The following is a 17397-nucleotide window of genomic DNA, read 5'->3' on the forward strand; positions in this document are numbered from 1 at the left end:
CAGGAAATTGATTGGCTTGACCTCATTTGAAATGTGGTGTTGGAGGAGAATTTTATGGACCCCCTGGACTGCCCAAAAGACAAATTAGTGGGTTCTAGACCAGATCAAGCCCAGACTCTCCCTAGAAGCTAAACTGACTAAATGGAGGCTATCGTACTTTGGTGACATTATGGGAAGGGAAGCATCACTGGAAAAGACGGTAATGCTTGGCGAAGTTGAAGGCAGCGGGAAAAGAGGAAGACCCAACCTGAGACGGATGGGCTCAGTAAAGCAATCCACGGCCCTCCGTTAGCCAGACTTGAGCAAGGCTGTTAAATACAGGACATTTTAGAGGTCATTAATTCATAGGATCACCATGAGTTGGAAGTGACTTAACGGCACTTAACACACACACACACAGCTGATTTGACTGCTCCTAGAAGTAAGTGCAGCATTCTTGCAGAGTTACAGGTTCTCCTAGAAGTCACACTAGGACCAGGGTGCCCGGACCTTGGGAAGGTCTGTGACCAAACCCTGACAAGGAGAGGGGAGACTGCAAGAACACGTAGTCTGCTCCTTCCCTCTGGGTGCTCCTCTCCATTGGGAACGGGACACAGGAAGCTGCCTTCTACTGAATCAGACCATCGAGATCAGTATTGTCTACGCAGACTGGCAGCAGCTCTCCAGGGTCTAAGGCAGAGGGCTTTCATATCACCTCCTACCTAGTCCTTTTAACTGAAGATGCCAGGGATGGAACCCGGGACTTCTGGCATGCCAAGCAGTGGCTCTTCCACCAAGTCATGGCCTCTTCCTTTTGCCACTGCTGCAGTCTTTAACTTTTAGTGGGGTGGGGTGCCCAGAGGGCAAGAGGTAATCGCATTTCCCCCCCCCCAGGTCAAAGCAGAAGTTTAGGGGAGAAAGAAGCCATGCAGTTTAGGCTTTGGTCTCAGCAAGGTTCAGGCTTTGTTTTTCATTCTTTATAGTTCCTCCTCCCCACCCCCCCTTTCCCTTGCCTTTTCTGCCTTAGCTTTTCTACTTATGGTGAGGAATCTGTGGGCAAAACAGAATCCTCCGAGAAGCATTAACGTTAAATGTATTTGCATATGCGAGGCCCCGGGTCTAAAAGGAGCCCACTAGTGGGAAGGGTGGTCGTGGAGATCATGTTGCTTCGGCTCCCTCTAGACTTGGAGCCGGACTGAATCCTTGGTGGCTACAAGATCTAGTTTTCCTCGAATGTCTTTTGTTCTTCCTTACCAGCGCCCCGGGATGTTACCCGGTGGCCGGATGCCCATGGCAGGGATGCAGGTGGGCTCTGCCGCGGGACCTCTCTTCGGAACGAGTTCTCCAATGAGACCTGGAATGCCGCAGTCCATGATGGATCCCTTCCGGAAGCGCCTGCTGCCTCCGCAGGCCCAGCCACCCTCCGCGCTGACCCAAAGGAGAGGGTAAGAAGGGGGGGGTGGCCTTTAAACTGGAGGATGTGTATGTGAGAGATTGAGGAAGTAGAACAGAAGAGAGTGCTGCTAGTGGAACCTAGCGTTTGGTATGTGTCACTCCCCAGTGATCTCGCAAAAGCCTGTGTGAGGATAAATGCCTTCAAGCAATGCTCCCTCTAAGCTGTGGAGTCTTGTGAGCAAAAACTTTAGTTTGTGAGCTACTGGCATTAGAGTTGTGAGTGAGCGATTTGGCTGCTGCATCAATTAGTTTGCTCTGGAGCCATCCTTCCTGAGCTAAGATAAAAATGTGTGAGCTGGAGGCTAAAAAACTGTGAGCTAGCTCACACTAACTCAGCTTAGAGGGAACACTGCCTTCAAGGTGTGCCACTGCCCCCCTGCCTAGGTTTCAAATTGGTGATATTTGCCAACCTCCAGGTGGCTTCTGGAGATCTCTCTCTATTACAGTTGATCTCCAAGTGACCAAAATCAATTCCCTTGGAGAAATTGGCTGCTTTGGAGGGTCGATTCTATGGCACTATACCCTGATGAGATCCCACCACTCCCCAAACCCCACAGCCCCCAGGCTCCACCCCCAAAGTCTCCAGATATTTTCCAAGCTGAGCTGGGAACCCTTCTTCTCCACCTCTCAAATTTTCCTTCCAGACTCTCCCCTCTTGTCTTTTTCTTGCAAGTGCTGTTCAAGCTACCAGCATAAATTGAGTGCTTCCGGTTCTCGCCAAATCTCTTCTAGCTTCCCTTTTGATAAAATCTTCAAGCAAATCCAGTTTTAGGCTGCTGGGCCCTCGGCTGGTGTTTTGGGACTCTGTTTGGGAGGAGATTTTTTTTGTTCAATCAGACATGCTAAATTCAGGCCCATAGCTAGAAAATCTTCAGTGGGGGATGGGGACAGGGGGAACCAGTAAATAATTAAAAAAATTAAAAATAAAATAAGACTAAATACGCTCCAGCAGAGAATAAAATAAAAGGGCTCACTCACTTTACTAAGGCTTAACTGCTTGCCTGAAGCTTTGAGGCCTGCTTTGAGACCTGACTTCAAACTCCTCCAGCAACCTCCTGTAGCCATGTCCCAGCTGCCGGGAGCTGTGCATGCAGCATCTCGGACCAGCAGCAGCAGCAGCACCCAGGCAGCTCCCATCCCCCACAGCCGAAGCTCTGGCCAATGGAGCTAAGGCAGCGGGCAAGAGAAGGGAGCCTTGATGGATGGGCCCAGCGCTGCCCCGTGGACTGACTCAGCCAGGTCATATGATGCTGGGTCACATGGCTGGGCTGGCGCAGGTGCAGGGAGGTCACCACCACCCAGCCAAGTCAGTCCACAAGGCAGCTGGCTGCGGGCTCGCTGTGGGTTCACTGCCCCACTGTTGTGGACGGAGGCATCTTGTTTTGAAATAGAGAGGAGCTTCCAGGCGGCTGTTTCCAAGCCTGTGTTGCTCCTTCAGGCCTGCCCCCGGACCCAGCCCGGAGCGGTGAGGTGGGGAACTGCCTGCACTTTGCCAGGACACACTGCTCCCACCACCACCACCACCACCAGTTAATCATGGGCAGTGTGCAGCACGCCACGGCACACATTAAGTGGGGGGAAACAAAACAAAAAAAGAGCACAGTTTTAAGGCATGGAAACCTGCGGGGCGGGGCTTGAAATTAAGGGGATGTGGCCAATGCTCCCTCTAAGCTGTGGAGTCTTGTGAGCAAAAATTCTGTATTGTGAGCTACTGGCATTAAAGTTGTGAGTGAGCAATTTGGCGACTGCATAAATTAGTTTGCTCTGGAGCCATCCTTCCCGAGCAAAGACAAAAATGTGTGAGCCAGAGGCTAAAAAACTGTCAGCTAGCTCACGCTAACTGAGCTTAGAGGGAACACTGGTTGTGGCCCCAAGATGCCCCCACCGTAGCTACGAGCCCAGCTGAATAACCACTGATAATCCACTCTCAGTCCATGTTGGAGCTCGATGGCTCTCTTGGCCATGGCTATATCCTGTGACAGTGAGGTCATTGGAGGGGCTTCAGTGTGCAAAAAAATGTCTGTTATGTTTTTTTTTTAAGCCTGTTGCCTTCCGTACTCTTTGGCTCACTGGGTATAAAGTAGTGAAATTGGAACATGGTGTTGAAATGGGGCAACTTACTAAGAAGAAGCTTAGCAACACTTCCCCCCTCCAGTAAATATCCACCCTACCCTAGCTATTTGGCAGCATGGCAAAGTAATCCACATGACTCAAGTGATTATATCTGCTGGAGGGTTTTGGTTTGTCACTTGGGAATCCCTGCATTGTTATGCAAATGTACTCCCTTATCCTTACTTTTTACTGGGTAGAGTTTACTCCCCCCCCCCCAAATTAAAGAAGGAATTTACCCTAAAGCTAGAGCATGGATGTAGATAGCCCAGGCTGGCCCGATCTCATCATATCTACATATAGCAAATGAGGAAGAAACTAGAAGAAGAGATTGGATTTATACATAACCCCACCCGAAGGAGTCTCCAGAGCAGCTTACAATCTCCTTTCCCTTCCCCTCCCCACAACAGACATCCTAGCTGATTTCACACAAGAGCTGCACCACAGTCGCGCCTCCCTTTGCCCCACTTCTATTAGTCCATTTCCCACTCGAAGCCGCACTGCCACGTTTTGACCCTCGGCTTCGCCTGATTTTCCCCGTAGTTTTGTGATTCTCAAAAAACAGGATCACGAAACCACGGGGAAAATCGGGCGAAGCCACAGGTTAAAACGCGGCCGCGCGGCTTCGAGTGGGAAATTGACCAATAGAAGCGGGGCAAAGGGAAGCACGACCGCAGCACAGTTCTTGTGTGAAATCGGTCTCTGTGAGGTGAGTGGGGCTGAGAGAGCTCTTTCAAGCACAAAATTCCAGAGCAGCTCTGAGAGAACTGTGACTGACCCAAGGTCACTCCAGCAGCTCCATGTGTAGGAGTGGGGAATCAAACCTGGTTCTCCCAGATTAGAGTCCATGCTTCTAACCACTACACCAAACTGGCTCTAATGTTAAATAGCAAGCCAAAACAGTGAGGGAAAGAAAATGCTAGCTAACAGGCTGTCTGTTACCTAAAATCCTCATTTGCTAAAACGCAGTATAATACCATCCGTTTGCCTAGAGAACACAAGAATGACAGGTCTGTGCCCTGAAGAAAACCTTGAAATCTAAAGTTTGACATGATGGACATAGTGCAATTGTAGGGGACGGGTGGGCAAAAGATGAGAGAAGCGCATGCCTTCGTTCCAGTTACTTGCCTTTCCGTGGAGAAAGGAATCTAAAGGGCGCATGTGACAAAGTCTTCATAGAAGATGTGAGTATTGAAGTTATGAATGTATTAATACAGCTGGGAACACTCATCTTAAATTTAATAAATTAAAATTAGTGTACTTTTTCTGTTAAATGATTATCTTGCTTCTTCAAAGGTGCTCAGAGCACCGTACCTGGGTGTCCCCCCCCCATTGTGTCCTCACAATGGTTCTGTCAGATAGTTTAGGCTGAGAGAAAAGGCCAGCCTACAGTCACCCAACGAGTTTCATTGTGATGTGGCAACTTCCAGCTGCAGTCTTCCCAGTCTGACAGTGTAAGCACTGCACCACCATGCCCCTCAAGCGATTGCATGAACCTCTGTCATACACCCTTCCCCTTAGACCTAGTGCATTTGGGAAATGAGGTCCCCTCCCCTTCCATGCAGAATCATGGTGCATTCATCCACTTCACAGGGTTTCTTCATCTTTTCTCCTGTTTGTCTCAAACCTGCTTTACTCCAAAGTTTTAGGGGAGATTGCACCCAAGCCTGGGCTTCTGTGTACATGGAAAAGGTTGGATTTTCCTGGACCCACCCACACAGCAGCCATTTCCCCAGCAGTAGCCATCTCCTATCTCTACTTCAGAGGGTTTTTCTTTTTTAAAAAAATGGTGATTTAATGTGTTGTATAGATATACCATTATACCAAAGCGTTCCTGAGGTTCTCTGAATTCTCAGTTTTCATGTTTTTTTAAAAAGTAAGTCTCTAGCCTCTTTCCTTGTGGAGATATATGGGGGTGGAAAATATCTCTGCAATGAAATGAGCTGGAGACTCACTTTCTAAAAAAAGGCTGGGAGAGAGAACCTGGTGCCTATTTTAGTATAGCAGTATATTAATGTAATGTTATTAAACTGCCAATTTAAAAAAAAAAAAACAATAGGGAAACATGCCATGTTGTTGCTGTGCTGTTCTAGCAGCTGCAGCAGCAGTGGGGAAACCAGACGAACTGGTCGCTGTGTGGAAAACATCCTTATCAAGGTGGTAAACTTTTTTGTACACTGAAGGGGAGGCGGTCGGTCACATGATTAAATGCGTCTCCACATTAAAAAAAAACACCCTCTATGTAGAATGCTGGTGTAAACTTGAAAAAAGGCTGGGGTCAAATTATTCTCTCTGGCTTGCTAGTTTTCTGCAAGGAGAACTAATTTTTGTTGTCTCGATAGGTACAGGTTTACCACCAGAGTCAGAACCAGATCTGAATGGACTCTTCCAGGCTTAAGGGGGGCTAATCATTCTTGTTTACAGTCATGTGGTGGGATGTGGAATCCCCTAAGATTTTAGTCTGTGTGCGGGGGGGTGTCTCTTAAAGCACCGGGTACAAATCGCTTCGGTCCTTGGATGTCCACTGCAACCCCCCCCCCCAAGGAATCGTATGCAGCTGGTAGTTCTCATCTTTGCAGGGGGGAACTTGGCAAGACCTTTTATTGATGATGTTGGCGGAGAGGCCTTGAATGCACCCACAGTCTGTTTTCAGTTAACAGAACCAGTGATGCTTGCCAGACGCTCTCAGTCCTTTCCAGGCCCCATGAACTATTGTCATGCACCAGAAGTGGGTAAGAGGTTTTAGCTGGGAATGGGAAATGCAGACAGGAGGGCTTTGGTGGGGCCGTTTCAGAGGTTCCATGACGGCCTTTCCCCTTAGGCTCTCTGCCCTGAAGTTACCTGCTCCTGACATCTTTTTGGCCCAGCCTCTGGTTCCCACAGAGGGCTCTTGATCTGCAGAAAAGTGCAAAGTTAGCTCTCCTACCTGCTAGAAAGCTGGGTGTTTTCCTCCTCAGTCTGTGTCTCCGAAGTCCAGTGTCCCTAAACAAAGGTCGTGTTAACCTTCTCTCCCAAGAACATAAGAGCCCTGCTGGATCAGACCAGCGGTCCATCTCGTCCAGCACCGTATCTCACACAGCAGCCAATCAGTTCCTCTGGAGTGCCAGCAACAGGGCATAGAGGCCTTCCCCTAATGTTGCCTTCTGGCTCTGTGATTTAAAGGTTGACTGCCTCTGGATGTGGAGGTTCCCCTCAGTCACCATGGCTACTAGCCATCGCTAAACCTATCCTCCATGCATCTATCTAATACCCTTTTCAAGCTGTTTATTCCTGTGGCCATCACTATGTCCTCTGGCAGCAAACCCCACATTTTAATCACTCTCTGTGTCAAGTAGTATTTCCTTTTATCCGTCCTGCCCATCAGTTTCATTGAATGCCCTCGAGTTCTAGTGTTTTGGGAGAGGGGGGAAATTTTCCCTTTGTCAACACTCTCCACCTGATGCATAATTTTCTCAAACACTATCATGTCCCCCAAACGCCAGAGGACAGCGGAAGACAGAAGGGCCTGGCGTGATGTGGTCCATGGGGTCGCAAAGAGTCGGACTCGACTGTGCGACTGAACAACAACAACATCATGTCCCCTCTTAGTTGTCTCCTTTCTAAACTGAAAAGTCCCAGACTCTTCAGCAATGCTCCCTCTAAGCCGTGGAGTCTTGAGAGCAAAAATTCTACTTTGTGAGCTACTGGCATTAAAGTTGTGAGCAAGCGATTTGGCTACTGCATAAATCAGTTTGATCTGGAGCCATCCTTCCTGAGCTAAGTCAAATATGTGTGAGCCGGAGGCTAAAAAACTGAGCTAGCTCACACTAGCTCAGCTTAGAGGGAACACTGCTCTTCAGCCTTTCTTTATAGGGAAGGTGCTCTTCTCTCTCTCCCCCCCCATCCAGTTTCAGAAGCAATTTCTGGGGCCTCTTATTTTTCATCCAAGACTCACAAAATAATACTTCGCATTTTGTTGATCGCCTTTCAAGGATCCGGAGTGCTCCATGTAATTCTTAAAAGAACCCCCTAAGGTAGACCAGCATTATCCCCTTGTAAGGCGGCAGCCTCTCGTGACATCCTAGCGGAGGTGACTTTTGAACCGTGGACTTCTCTCCTCATGCTATCAAATTAAGGAATCGTTATCCTAAAGAGCGCCACTTGCCCAGTTTGTTACCAGACTTGATCAAACAGTGGCAGACCCGTCGGGGTGCTGCTGAATTCGTATCAAGTGTGCGCAACAAAGCATAGTGCAGGTGGGAGGCGAGGGCTGGAACCGCCTGCCTGTTCTCTGCTCATCAGCTGCCTGGCACCATCTGTGCTTGTCCCCATGATGCTCCAAAACTAGAAGTAATGCCGACTGGGAGGAAAATAGCTGGGGGAAAGTAGCCAGGGGTGGAGGTGTACCAGTGGGTGAAGGGCTGAGAACTTCTGCCACCCGCACTGCATTTTAAATTGCCCCTCCGATATTAGCCTAGGGAAAAGAAACTGTTGGATGCTTTCTCCTTGCTTCACTTTCTGAGTCCTTGGTAGGTTCTTTGTGCCCTTCTGGCCCACCAAAGATGACGATGCTGCTGTTTTCTGTGTGATTGCTGAGATCCTCTTGTTTCCTTGCTTTGAACTGTGACCCATGTGGGTAAGTGAACGGAGGTTGAAGGTTTTCCAGAAGCTGTTGTTCTAGGGCAGGGGTGTCAAACATGCAGCCCAGATCAGGCCCCCGGAGGGCTTCTGTCAGGCCTGCAGTGGAACCAGCTGTCTTCTGCTACTTCTTCCAGTTCTGCTTCTGCTGCATCATCGTAGGTTTGCAGCTTACAGATACACACCTGAACAGCATACTCAAGATTGCAGCAGCATGGACATTTTGATGCAATAATTCAGAGCAAGAGGTGTCAGTTACCAGACACTGTTAAATAAACAAAATATTGCAAGAGTGCTGATGTTTTAAGCATGTTTTTATTTTAAGTAAAAAAAATCCCCTTTGTGTTTTTTAAAGTTTATATCTCTGCTACCTGGCATTACATTTTATGACACACAGGGCCCGGCCCGACAAGGTCTCATTTATGGCAGATCCGGCCCTCGTAACAAATAAGTTCAACACCCCTGTTCTAGGGTAACTAACCCTGTAAATGGATGTCACCAGCTTGCCTGCAAAGACTGAGCTAGACAGTGTGGTTGGGACTCCTCCCCTGGCCCCAGATTCTGCAGCTCTTGCTGATGATTTATCGGTGGGAACTGAGGATAAGTTGCCTCCCGTTCTTCCCCCTCTCGTTTGGATATGGGAACGCTGCCTCTCCAGCTTCATGACACTCCAGGCTCTGCTTATATAAGCGGCCTGCACTCCATTGGGCCGTACTCTGTTGTTCTCTCATGCATAGTTTTAGTCCCTCTCAGGCCCTGCTTGGAGTGGGTTTTGCCAGCTGTTTTTCAAAACAAATATAGTGCAAATGACACTGCATTTCTTGGCAAGCCCTGCCCTCCCCCCCCCCCCGCCTCCAAGGAAGGAATTGCACGAAGAAAGAAGTAGCTGCAGACATCTGGCATCCAGACTTCAAGGGTCAAGCTCTTCTTTAAGGGCCAAGTTCTTGACAGGGAGAACGAAAGGAAGCAAAGGAAATAAGACAGTGGGATAAGTTTGTAGGCATGCTAGACAGATACCCTTCACTTCAGTTTTCACTCTCCTAATGCAAACATTGCGGGGGGGGGGGGGGAACCAAGGTAAAAAAAAATGTGTGCAAGTAGATAGAAACATTGGAATCCATACGTTGGGTTGGATCCAACAAGCTTTCCCGCTAGTGGGGGAGGAGGGTTGCATTTTGACTACCCGAAAAGGCTATGCTGGGGATCATGGGACCTGCAGAGACAAAAGCAGAGTGGGATGGGGGCTGTAAGTCAGGAGGAGAATTGGGCAAGATTGATAATAATAAAAAAAAAAGCTGGCTGGATCCAACCCTTTATTGTTTGTTTGTTTGTTTGTTTGATTTATACCCTGGCTTCCCCGCCGAAGCAGGCTCATATTAAAGTGAATCTTCCCAATATTAAATGGAGCTGCGGTGGCTCAAGTGGTTAAGACGCTGAACTGGAGGCTGGGAGGTCGGTAGTTCAGCAGTTTGAGACCCGAGTGCCGTGTAATGGAGTGAGCTCCCATCTCTGGCCCCAGCTCCTGCCAACCTTGCAGTTCGAAAGCAAGAAATTGCAAGTAGATAAATAGGTACCACTTCAGTGGGAAGGTAACAGTGTTCTGTGCGCCTCAGCGTCTAGTCATGCCGGCCACATGACCACGGAAATGTCTTCAGACAGCACTGGCTCTTTGGCTTGGAAACGGAGATGAGAACCACAACCCTAGAGTCAGATTCGACTGGCTTTTGAGTAAGGGAAACCTTTACCTTTACTCACAATATTAAACTCATTTCAGAATTCAGGCATTGTGGATCATATACAACGAACTGTGTTCTTTCTGTTTCAGAGCGGGGTGGGTCTAAGCGTTCTCCAGGAGCCTTGCTCTCCAGCCTAAGGAGACTTTCTCTAATGAAGATTGTTATTTTTCCAGTGGAAGAGCCACTTAATTTGGAGGAAGACTCCTTAGACTAGAGGGAAGGGTTCAAGTCTGAGCCAAAAGAAAAGGTGGGGGATAAATATTTTAATAAATAAATACATAAACTTTGCTCAGAAAAGTGGTAGGAGGGGGTTGGATCCACCCCATCACCTTCATCAACAGTTCTTCATCACACTGTCTTCAGTGGCCTAAATCAATAAATGAGTACGTTTGTGTAGTTTATCCAACATATAAATTGGGTCCAAGCAGAAGCTGATGAGTAAACTTTTCCATAACAGCAGAGTTCCATATTCCCCCCCCCCCAGTTGATGTTTGAGGCTATTTTCATTGTTGTGCTATTGCTGTGCTTGCTCCTGTGAGAAGATGAATCATAAACACACGTTTCTGTTTGTGGACCCTGGATGGTGTTCATATTTAGGGGAATAGACACAGGAGGGAATTTTTAATCAAAGCCAGTCTGGTCCAGTTCTAACTACCAGAGGGTCTTTAAAATGAGAAGTATGGTCTGTGTCGCTGAATCTAGTAGCTCTTTGTGGACTTCTCCACACCAAAGCATTATAATCTTCATGAGTACCTTGGAAATGTATCAGAGAGGTTCCTGAAATCCTGGGATCCAGACAAGAGGGGGTGGGGGGTGGAAATGCCTGAAGTATGCTCAGCTCCACGGGGGGTGGGGGGAGGTGTTGAGATGCCTGAAGTATTCTTAGCTCCATCCCCATGACCCACCCTTACCCTGTCCTCTTGCCTCTTCATATCTGTAGCCCTTATAAATTAAGATTTGCAAAGCAATTTGTAATTGGCTTTGCTCTGACAACTCATTCCCCTGCGGTAAGTCATTGTTATTCTCTCTCTCTCTCTGACTCCCCAAGAAACCCCACTTCTGATATCAACAAACAAGAAACCTCAATCTTTAATCTCTAAGAGCAGTTAATCAGTTACTGAAGCTGCCTGTGAACAGTGTGGCCCTTGGAGGGTTTTGTTTTTGTAAAGGAAGGACAGGCATCTATTGGGAGGGCTTTCAGGACAGGGAAAGTATTTTGTCATTAAGGTCTACTTGCATAACTGTCTGAGATCTATCAAGATGGGTAGTCCTGTTAGTCTGTAGCAGTAGAAAAGAGCAAGGGTCCAGTAGCACCTTGGTGTAGTGGTTAAGTGCACAGACTAATCTGGGAGAACCGGGTTTGATTCCCCACTCCTCCACTTGCAGCTGCTGGGTGACCTTCGGCAAGCCGTAGTTCTATCAGAGCTGTTCTGTCAAGAGCTCTCTCAGCCCCACCTACCTCACAGGGTGTCTGTTGTGGGGAGGGGGAGGGAAAGGAGTTTGTAAGCCGCTCTGAGACTCCTTTGGGTAGTGAAGGGCAGGGTATAAATCCAGTCTCCTCCTCCTCCTTCAACAACAACAACAACAAAATCTATTGGAGGGGATGAGCTTTTCTGAGCTACTGCTCACTTCTTCAGACACAGCTAGAATGGGAGTCCATCTAACTATTTATTGAAGAGTGGAGTGATTTCAGATGCCAAATGGCATCAGCAGGTAAATGACAATAGCAGGTGAATGACAATAGCAAGGCGTGATTGGATTAGACGTGATATGCAGAAAGATAGTAGGCATGGAGAAATCAGCATTGGTAATAACACAGGAAACCTAGGTGGGTGCATTGTCTTGAGCTTCATTATCAGTTGCAATTCAGCAGTCTCTAATCTCCCTTTGAAATTTCTTTGTAAGATAACTGCAACTTTTAGGTCAGCAACTGAATGTCCTGGAAAGTTAAAATTTCTCCCCACTGGTTTTTGAATGTTGTGGTTTCTGATGTCATGTTCATTAATTCTTTGTTGAAGGGACTAGCCTGTTTGTCCAACGCAGAGGGTGGAAGGGCATTGCTGACACGTGATTGCATAAATCACATTAGAGGATGGGCATATCAGGAGGATACTGTAGTTCAAAAATGCCTGTTCCAGATCCTTCAAGTGAGTATCTCTGTATGAGGGGTTGGTGCAGACTATGCTATAGTTACATGTGCTCTATTGGAAAGACCAGAATGATTCCCAGGGACAGCTTGCTACAAGACAAGCCCAAAGAAAATGACAACAGAACACCGCTGGTGGTCACCTACAGCCCACAGCTCAAGTCAGTTTAAAGCATTATCAATGGCCTACAACCTATGCTGGATAGTGACACTTCCCTCACACAGGCACGGGGGGAGGGGCACACAACCTTTTCTTGCTTACAAGACAGCCTGCTCACCTAAAACAACTTCTTACCCACAGTGATGAGCTACTTAACAGTAACATGGACTCTGGTACCAAGGCCTGCAACAAACCAAGATGCCAAGTTTGCTCTCATATGGATCCTAAGAGCACCATCAGTGGACCCAGCAGTGTCAGCCATACCATACCCCTGCTCATCCTCTAATGAGATTTATGCCATCACGTGTCAGCAATGTCCTTCCACCCTCTACATTGGACAAACATGCCAGTCCCTTCGTCAAAGAATTAATGGACATAAGTCTGACATCAGAAACAGCAACATTCAGAAACCAGTGGGGGAACACTTTAACCTTCTAGGACACTCGGCTGCTGACCTAAAAGTTGCAGTTATCTTGCAAAGGAATTTCAAAGGACGATTAGAAAGAGAGACTGCTGAATTGCAACTGATAACGAAGCTCAAGACAATGTATCCACCCGGACTGAATCGAGACCTAGGTTTCCTGTGTCATTACCAATGTTGATTTATCCACGACTACTACCTCTCTGCATATCACACCTAATCCAGTCATACCTGCTATTGACATTTGCTTGCTAATGTCATTTGGCATCTGAAATCACTACACTTTCCAATAGAGAGGACAGATGGACTCCCATTCTAGCCGTATCTGAAGAAGTGAGCAGTGACTCATGAAAGCTTATACCCTGTCACAAATTTTATTAGTCTTTAAGGTCCTACCAGACTTTTACTCTTTTCTACTGCCTGAGAACTAAATTTATATAATTCAGTCCCTATGCAGAGTCTGGGGACTGGTCACATCAGCTGGGTGTCTTTAGCCAGTGTGCTCCTCTCTGTAATGGCTAACCACTCTGCACAATTTTTGCAGGCTGAAACGGAGGAAGATGGCGGACAAGGTCCTACCACAGAGGGTAAGCATGCATTTTCTGAGAGAGCTTTCAACTCTGAAAGGATGGAGGAAGGGCAGTGGAGATACCAGTTGGTAGAGGTGAGAAAAACAGATCTTGGGGCCTAAAGTGGTTCTCCACAGCACCTTGTTCCACAGCCTTTGGGAGAACAGGTGAAGAACAAGGCGTTTCTTGTGTGTGCATCGGTAGGAAAAAGAAGCCACTACTTCAGGGGAAGTTTGGTACTTTTGCTCACCACCTCTCCCCCACCCCCAGATTTATTTTTTTTATTTTGAGAGAACCAGAATACAAAGTTGCGTAAAAATACATCTTACAGAAATATTAAACGACAGCAGGAGCAACATCATTAAAGCATAAACCTTTGAAACATTCAAAAACAGAGACAAAAATTTGTAAGCCAAGCCAAACAAAGAAAACATGAATTTACAAAACAAGTATAGAACTAGTATATTCTTTCATTTAAACATGGGTCTAGAGCCTCAGTATTTCTAAAGACTAAGCTTTGTAAGTCAAATAGAGAAAATGTATACATTTTTAAGACAAGTGTAGAACCAGTATATTCTCATAACAACATCAAAAAGGAGTTGATAGCATTAATACATCAATAGGATATGAACCATTTAGAAGCAGTTCATTCTGCTTACCTTTCGGTGAGTCTATTCCCTTGCAGAATGGCTTCCTGTAAGGGACCGGGACATGTTCTAGCCATTCCTATTTGGATGGCATCTGGTTCACCCCGGAGTGCCTCAGCAGTTTCAAGTCAACCTAGAGCAGCCCCATTCATCACCACATTTCCATCTTCTTTAATTTACAAAGTGATTCGGCATCACTGCTCCCCACACTGCAATTCGACAACTGGGCAGTAATATTTCTGAGACGGAAATTCATCTGTCCTTAATTAAGTTGAGGAAAAAATGAAACTCACCAAAGAGAAACCACTATTCTGTTAGTTTTAGCACACTTTATAATACTTTTTGTATTGCAAATATCTATCATAAGTAACATTCATTCTATAAAATGCGTTTCATAAGTATAAGTAAATATATAGGTCTGTGGTCAAAGACTATAGAGAATGGTACTAATACAATATAAAATCTTTGTGTAAATATTAGAAACACAGTCCTGGGTACGTTCCTGGACTCCTTCTGTGGCGTTATCACTTAAAGGCGTCTTAATGGCGCTGTGAAGAAAAAAACGGACTGAAAAGCTTTTGTTTTTCCAAGCTCGTAGCCAACGCAAAAAAATCCATCCACTGTCATCTGTTAGAAACACGGGGTGGGGGGACGGGACTTCAATGACGTGGAAAAATTAAATTGAGACAAAATTAATTACATTGAGGCAAACCGTTATTGACTCCCTTTCTCCCAATAAAATGCAGAGGCCATATATGCCTCGGGTGGGGTGGTAGTGAGGATCACAGCTCCCCTCATTTGTAAGATCAGGAGAAATTAATACCTGGTGAAATCCTCTTTATGTGCAGCTGCTTCAGTTTGGTGTAGTGGTTAAGTGCGCGGACTCTAATCTGGGAGAACCAGGTTTGATTCCCCACTCTTCCACTTGCACCTGGCTGGATGGCCTTGGGCAAGCCGTAGCTCTGATATGAGCTGTTCTTGAAAAAGAGCAGTTTCTGTCAGAGCTCTCTCGGCCCCACCTACCTCACAGGGTGTCTGTTGTGGGGAGGGGGAGGGAAAGGAGTTTGTAAGCCACTCTGAGACTCCTTTGGGTAGTGAAGGGCAGGGTATAAATCCAATCTCCTCCTCCTCTTCTTCTTCTGTACAGGAGCCTTGTGTAAACTGAATCTGGTAACACAAACTGGCAAGATGCGCCTCCGATGGGCTGTCTTTGTTTTTACAGATCCGTGAGCTGGTCCCAGAGTCTCAGGCCTATATGGATTTGCTGGCCTTTGAACGCAAGCTGGACCAGACGATCGCCCGCAAAAGGATGGAGATCCAGGAGGCAATCAAGAAACCTTTGACGGTGCGGAGGGCTGGAGGGGAGGCGTGGTTTCCCGGGTCCTTCGGTCCACTTCAGTGGGCATTCCCTGCCCGCCTGGGGCCTTCGTACAGATAGCGTGTGCCGCCCTGCTAACCACACTTGCCCTGGGAAGAAAGGTCTGGGCCAGAGGGTGGGGTTGGGTCTGTGCGATAATTCAATTCCAGTGCTGTCCCAACAAATAATTTTTTCCTAAACCTCCAGCAAAAGCGGAAGCTGCGCATTTACATCTCCAATACCTTTACTCCCGGGAAGGAGGACTGTGACGGTAGTGAGCGGATAGCCTCGTGGGAACTTCGAGTGGAGGGCAAACTTTTGGATGATGTAAGACTGAAACCTTACTTCTGATTAGTGTTTTTTCTTGGCTGGGGGGGGGGTTAGTTAGTGTGGCTCCTCTGGTGGTGGGAGGGCGGTTTAGCAACTCCTTCAGCCTAAGGCAGGGCTTCAGCGTAGCCTGGCCTCAGACTGGTGGTCTCGGTCCAGTTCTCTCTTCCAGAGTTTGAGCTGTCAAATTTGGATTGTCCTCTTTTCCAGACTGTCTCACCACCATAGACAGTATTTATTTATTTATATTCCAATTTATATCCCGCCCTACCCCGCCAAAGCAGGCTCAGGGCAGCTCACACAGATAAAACACAGATTAACAATCAGATCATTAAAACCATTAAAACAATTTGTTAAAACAATACAATATTGCCTATTAAGTGCTAGCGATGTTATTCCAGTATCACTGCAATGGCGGTGCTGCATGAGTGCATACCATATGGTGTTCATTTCCCAGCGTTGATCTTACTCGACGCGCACAGGCTGTCGATAATTCACCAGGAACCAGGCTATACAGTTGTTACTAGTGACAGTTACTAGTGACAGTTACTAGTGATGGTGGCGGCTCCTAATTGAAAGCCTGGTGGAAGAGCTCCGTCTTGCAGGCCCTGCAGAACTGTAAAAGATCCCACAGAGCTCCTGATCTCCTTCGGGAGCTCATTCCACCAGTATAGGGAACACAGCTGTATTTTAGACACAGCGTTTGTTCCTGTTTTTCAATATGTCCTGGAATTTAGGTTCTACGAAATCTCCAGATTTTCCTCCCTGCCCCCTACACTTTCCTTCCTGTCTCACAGAAAGCCTTTAAGATCAGTGCTGCAAAGAAGTGCTGTATAAAAGATACAATGATCATGGTGATTGGTCCAAAACGGACGACGTCCCTCGTGTCAGGTGGTGGCCCCACTAATCTAAGAAAGGCTTGCCCCTTAGTTTTAGAGGTTCACTTGTCAAACAGCGCTGCCCGTGCATGTGGATTATCAGGGTTTGGTCCCTCATCAAGCTTTCTGTCTGTCTCAGCCGAGTAAGCAGAAGAGAAAATTCTCCTCCTTTTTCAAAAGCCTGGTCATTGAGCTGGACAAAGAACTGTATGGGCCAGACAACCACCTGGTGGAGGTAGGTGCCGATTTGGCTTGCAGGGGGGGGGGCGGGTGTAATAGAATTAAGCAGCTCGGAGTGACTCCGCACTCCTTGTCTCAGTGCTCCGGAGGACAAACCCTTTGCCCCCAGCAAGCCGACATATCAGATCACCCCAAAAGAATGGGGGGTGGCCGCGGTTGTTCCTTTCTATAAAAAAGGTAACCGAAAAGATCCTGCAAACTATAGGCCTATCAGTCTTCTAAGTGTTATAAGTAAATTATATGCTAAACACCTTCTAGAAAAATTTACACTTTGGATGGAGCAGGATGATATAATAATTCAGGAACAAGCAGGGTTTAGGCAGGGCAGATCGACTATTGACCACTGTCTTCTACTTAGGCACCTTATAGAAAAATATGTTTGCAAGGGCCCCCCATCTTTATATGCGGCCTTTATCGATCTCAAGGCAGCCTTTGACTCTATTTCTCGACCTGTACTATGGAGTAAACTTGAAGCCTCCACAATAGATAGGAGACTTCTAGCTCTCATCCGTGCTTTACATGAACATACCTCCCTGAGGGTTAGATGTACCGGGTTGGGCCACCTGACAGATGAAATCTCCACCCTCAAGGGAGTTAGGCAGGGGTGTATGTTGGCTCCAGCTCTCTTCAACTTCTACGTTAACGATGTTGTTGGATATTTAAATGGTACAGATCTCCACCCACCCAAACTGGCCCAGCGCCCTATTCCTATACTTTTATATGCTGACGACGCTGTTATTCTTTCTAGAACCTCAA

At 47.0% G+C, this 17397-nt stretch overlaps 1 protein-coding gene across 2 annotated transcripts in view; it reads left to right on the top strand.

Moving 5' to 3' along the window:
* SMARCD2 (SWI/SNF related, matrix associated, actin dependent regulator of chromatin, subfamily d, member 2) overlaps positions 1-17397 on the top strand; it is a 42335-nt gene that overhangs the window by 15079 nt on the left and 9859 nt on the right. For both annotated transcript variants that reach the window (XM_015429108.1, XM_015429109.1), the window contains exons 2-6: positions 1237-1424; positions 13168-13210; positions 15062-15184; positions 15404-15523; positions 16541-16636. In XM_015429108.1, the coding sequence (XP_015284594.1) occupies positions 1237-1424; positions 13168-13210; positions 15062-15184; positions 15404-15523; positions 16541-16636 (570 nt within the window). The remainder of the gene's footprint in view (positions 1-1236; positions 1425-13167; positions 13211-15061; positions 15185-15403; positions 15524-16540; positions 16637-17397) is intronic.

Source organism: Gekko japonicus, unplaced genomic scaffold (genome assembly GCF_001447785.1).
Source record: "Gekko japonicus isolate JY-2015 unplaced genomic scaffold, Gekko_japonicus_V1.1 scaffold1978, whole genome shotgun sequence".
In the NCBI taxonomy this organism is placed as follows: domain Eukaryota; kingdom Metazoa; phylum Chordata; class Lepidosauria; order Squamata; family Gekkonidae; genus Gekko; species Gekko japonicus.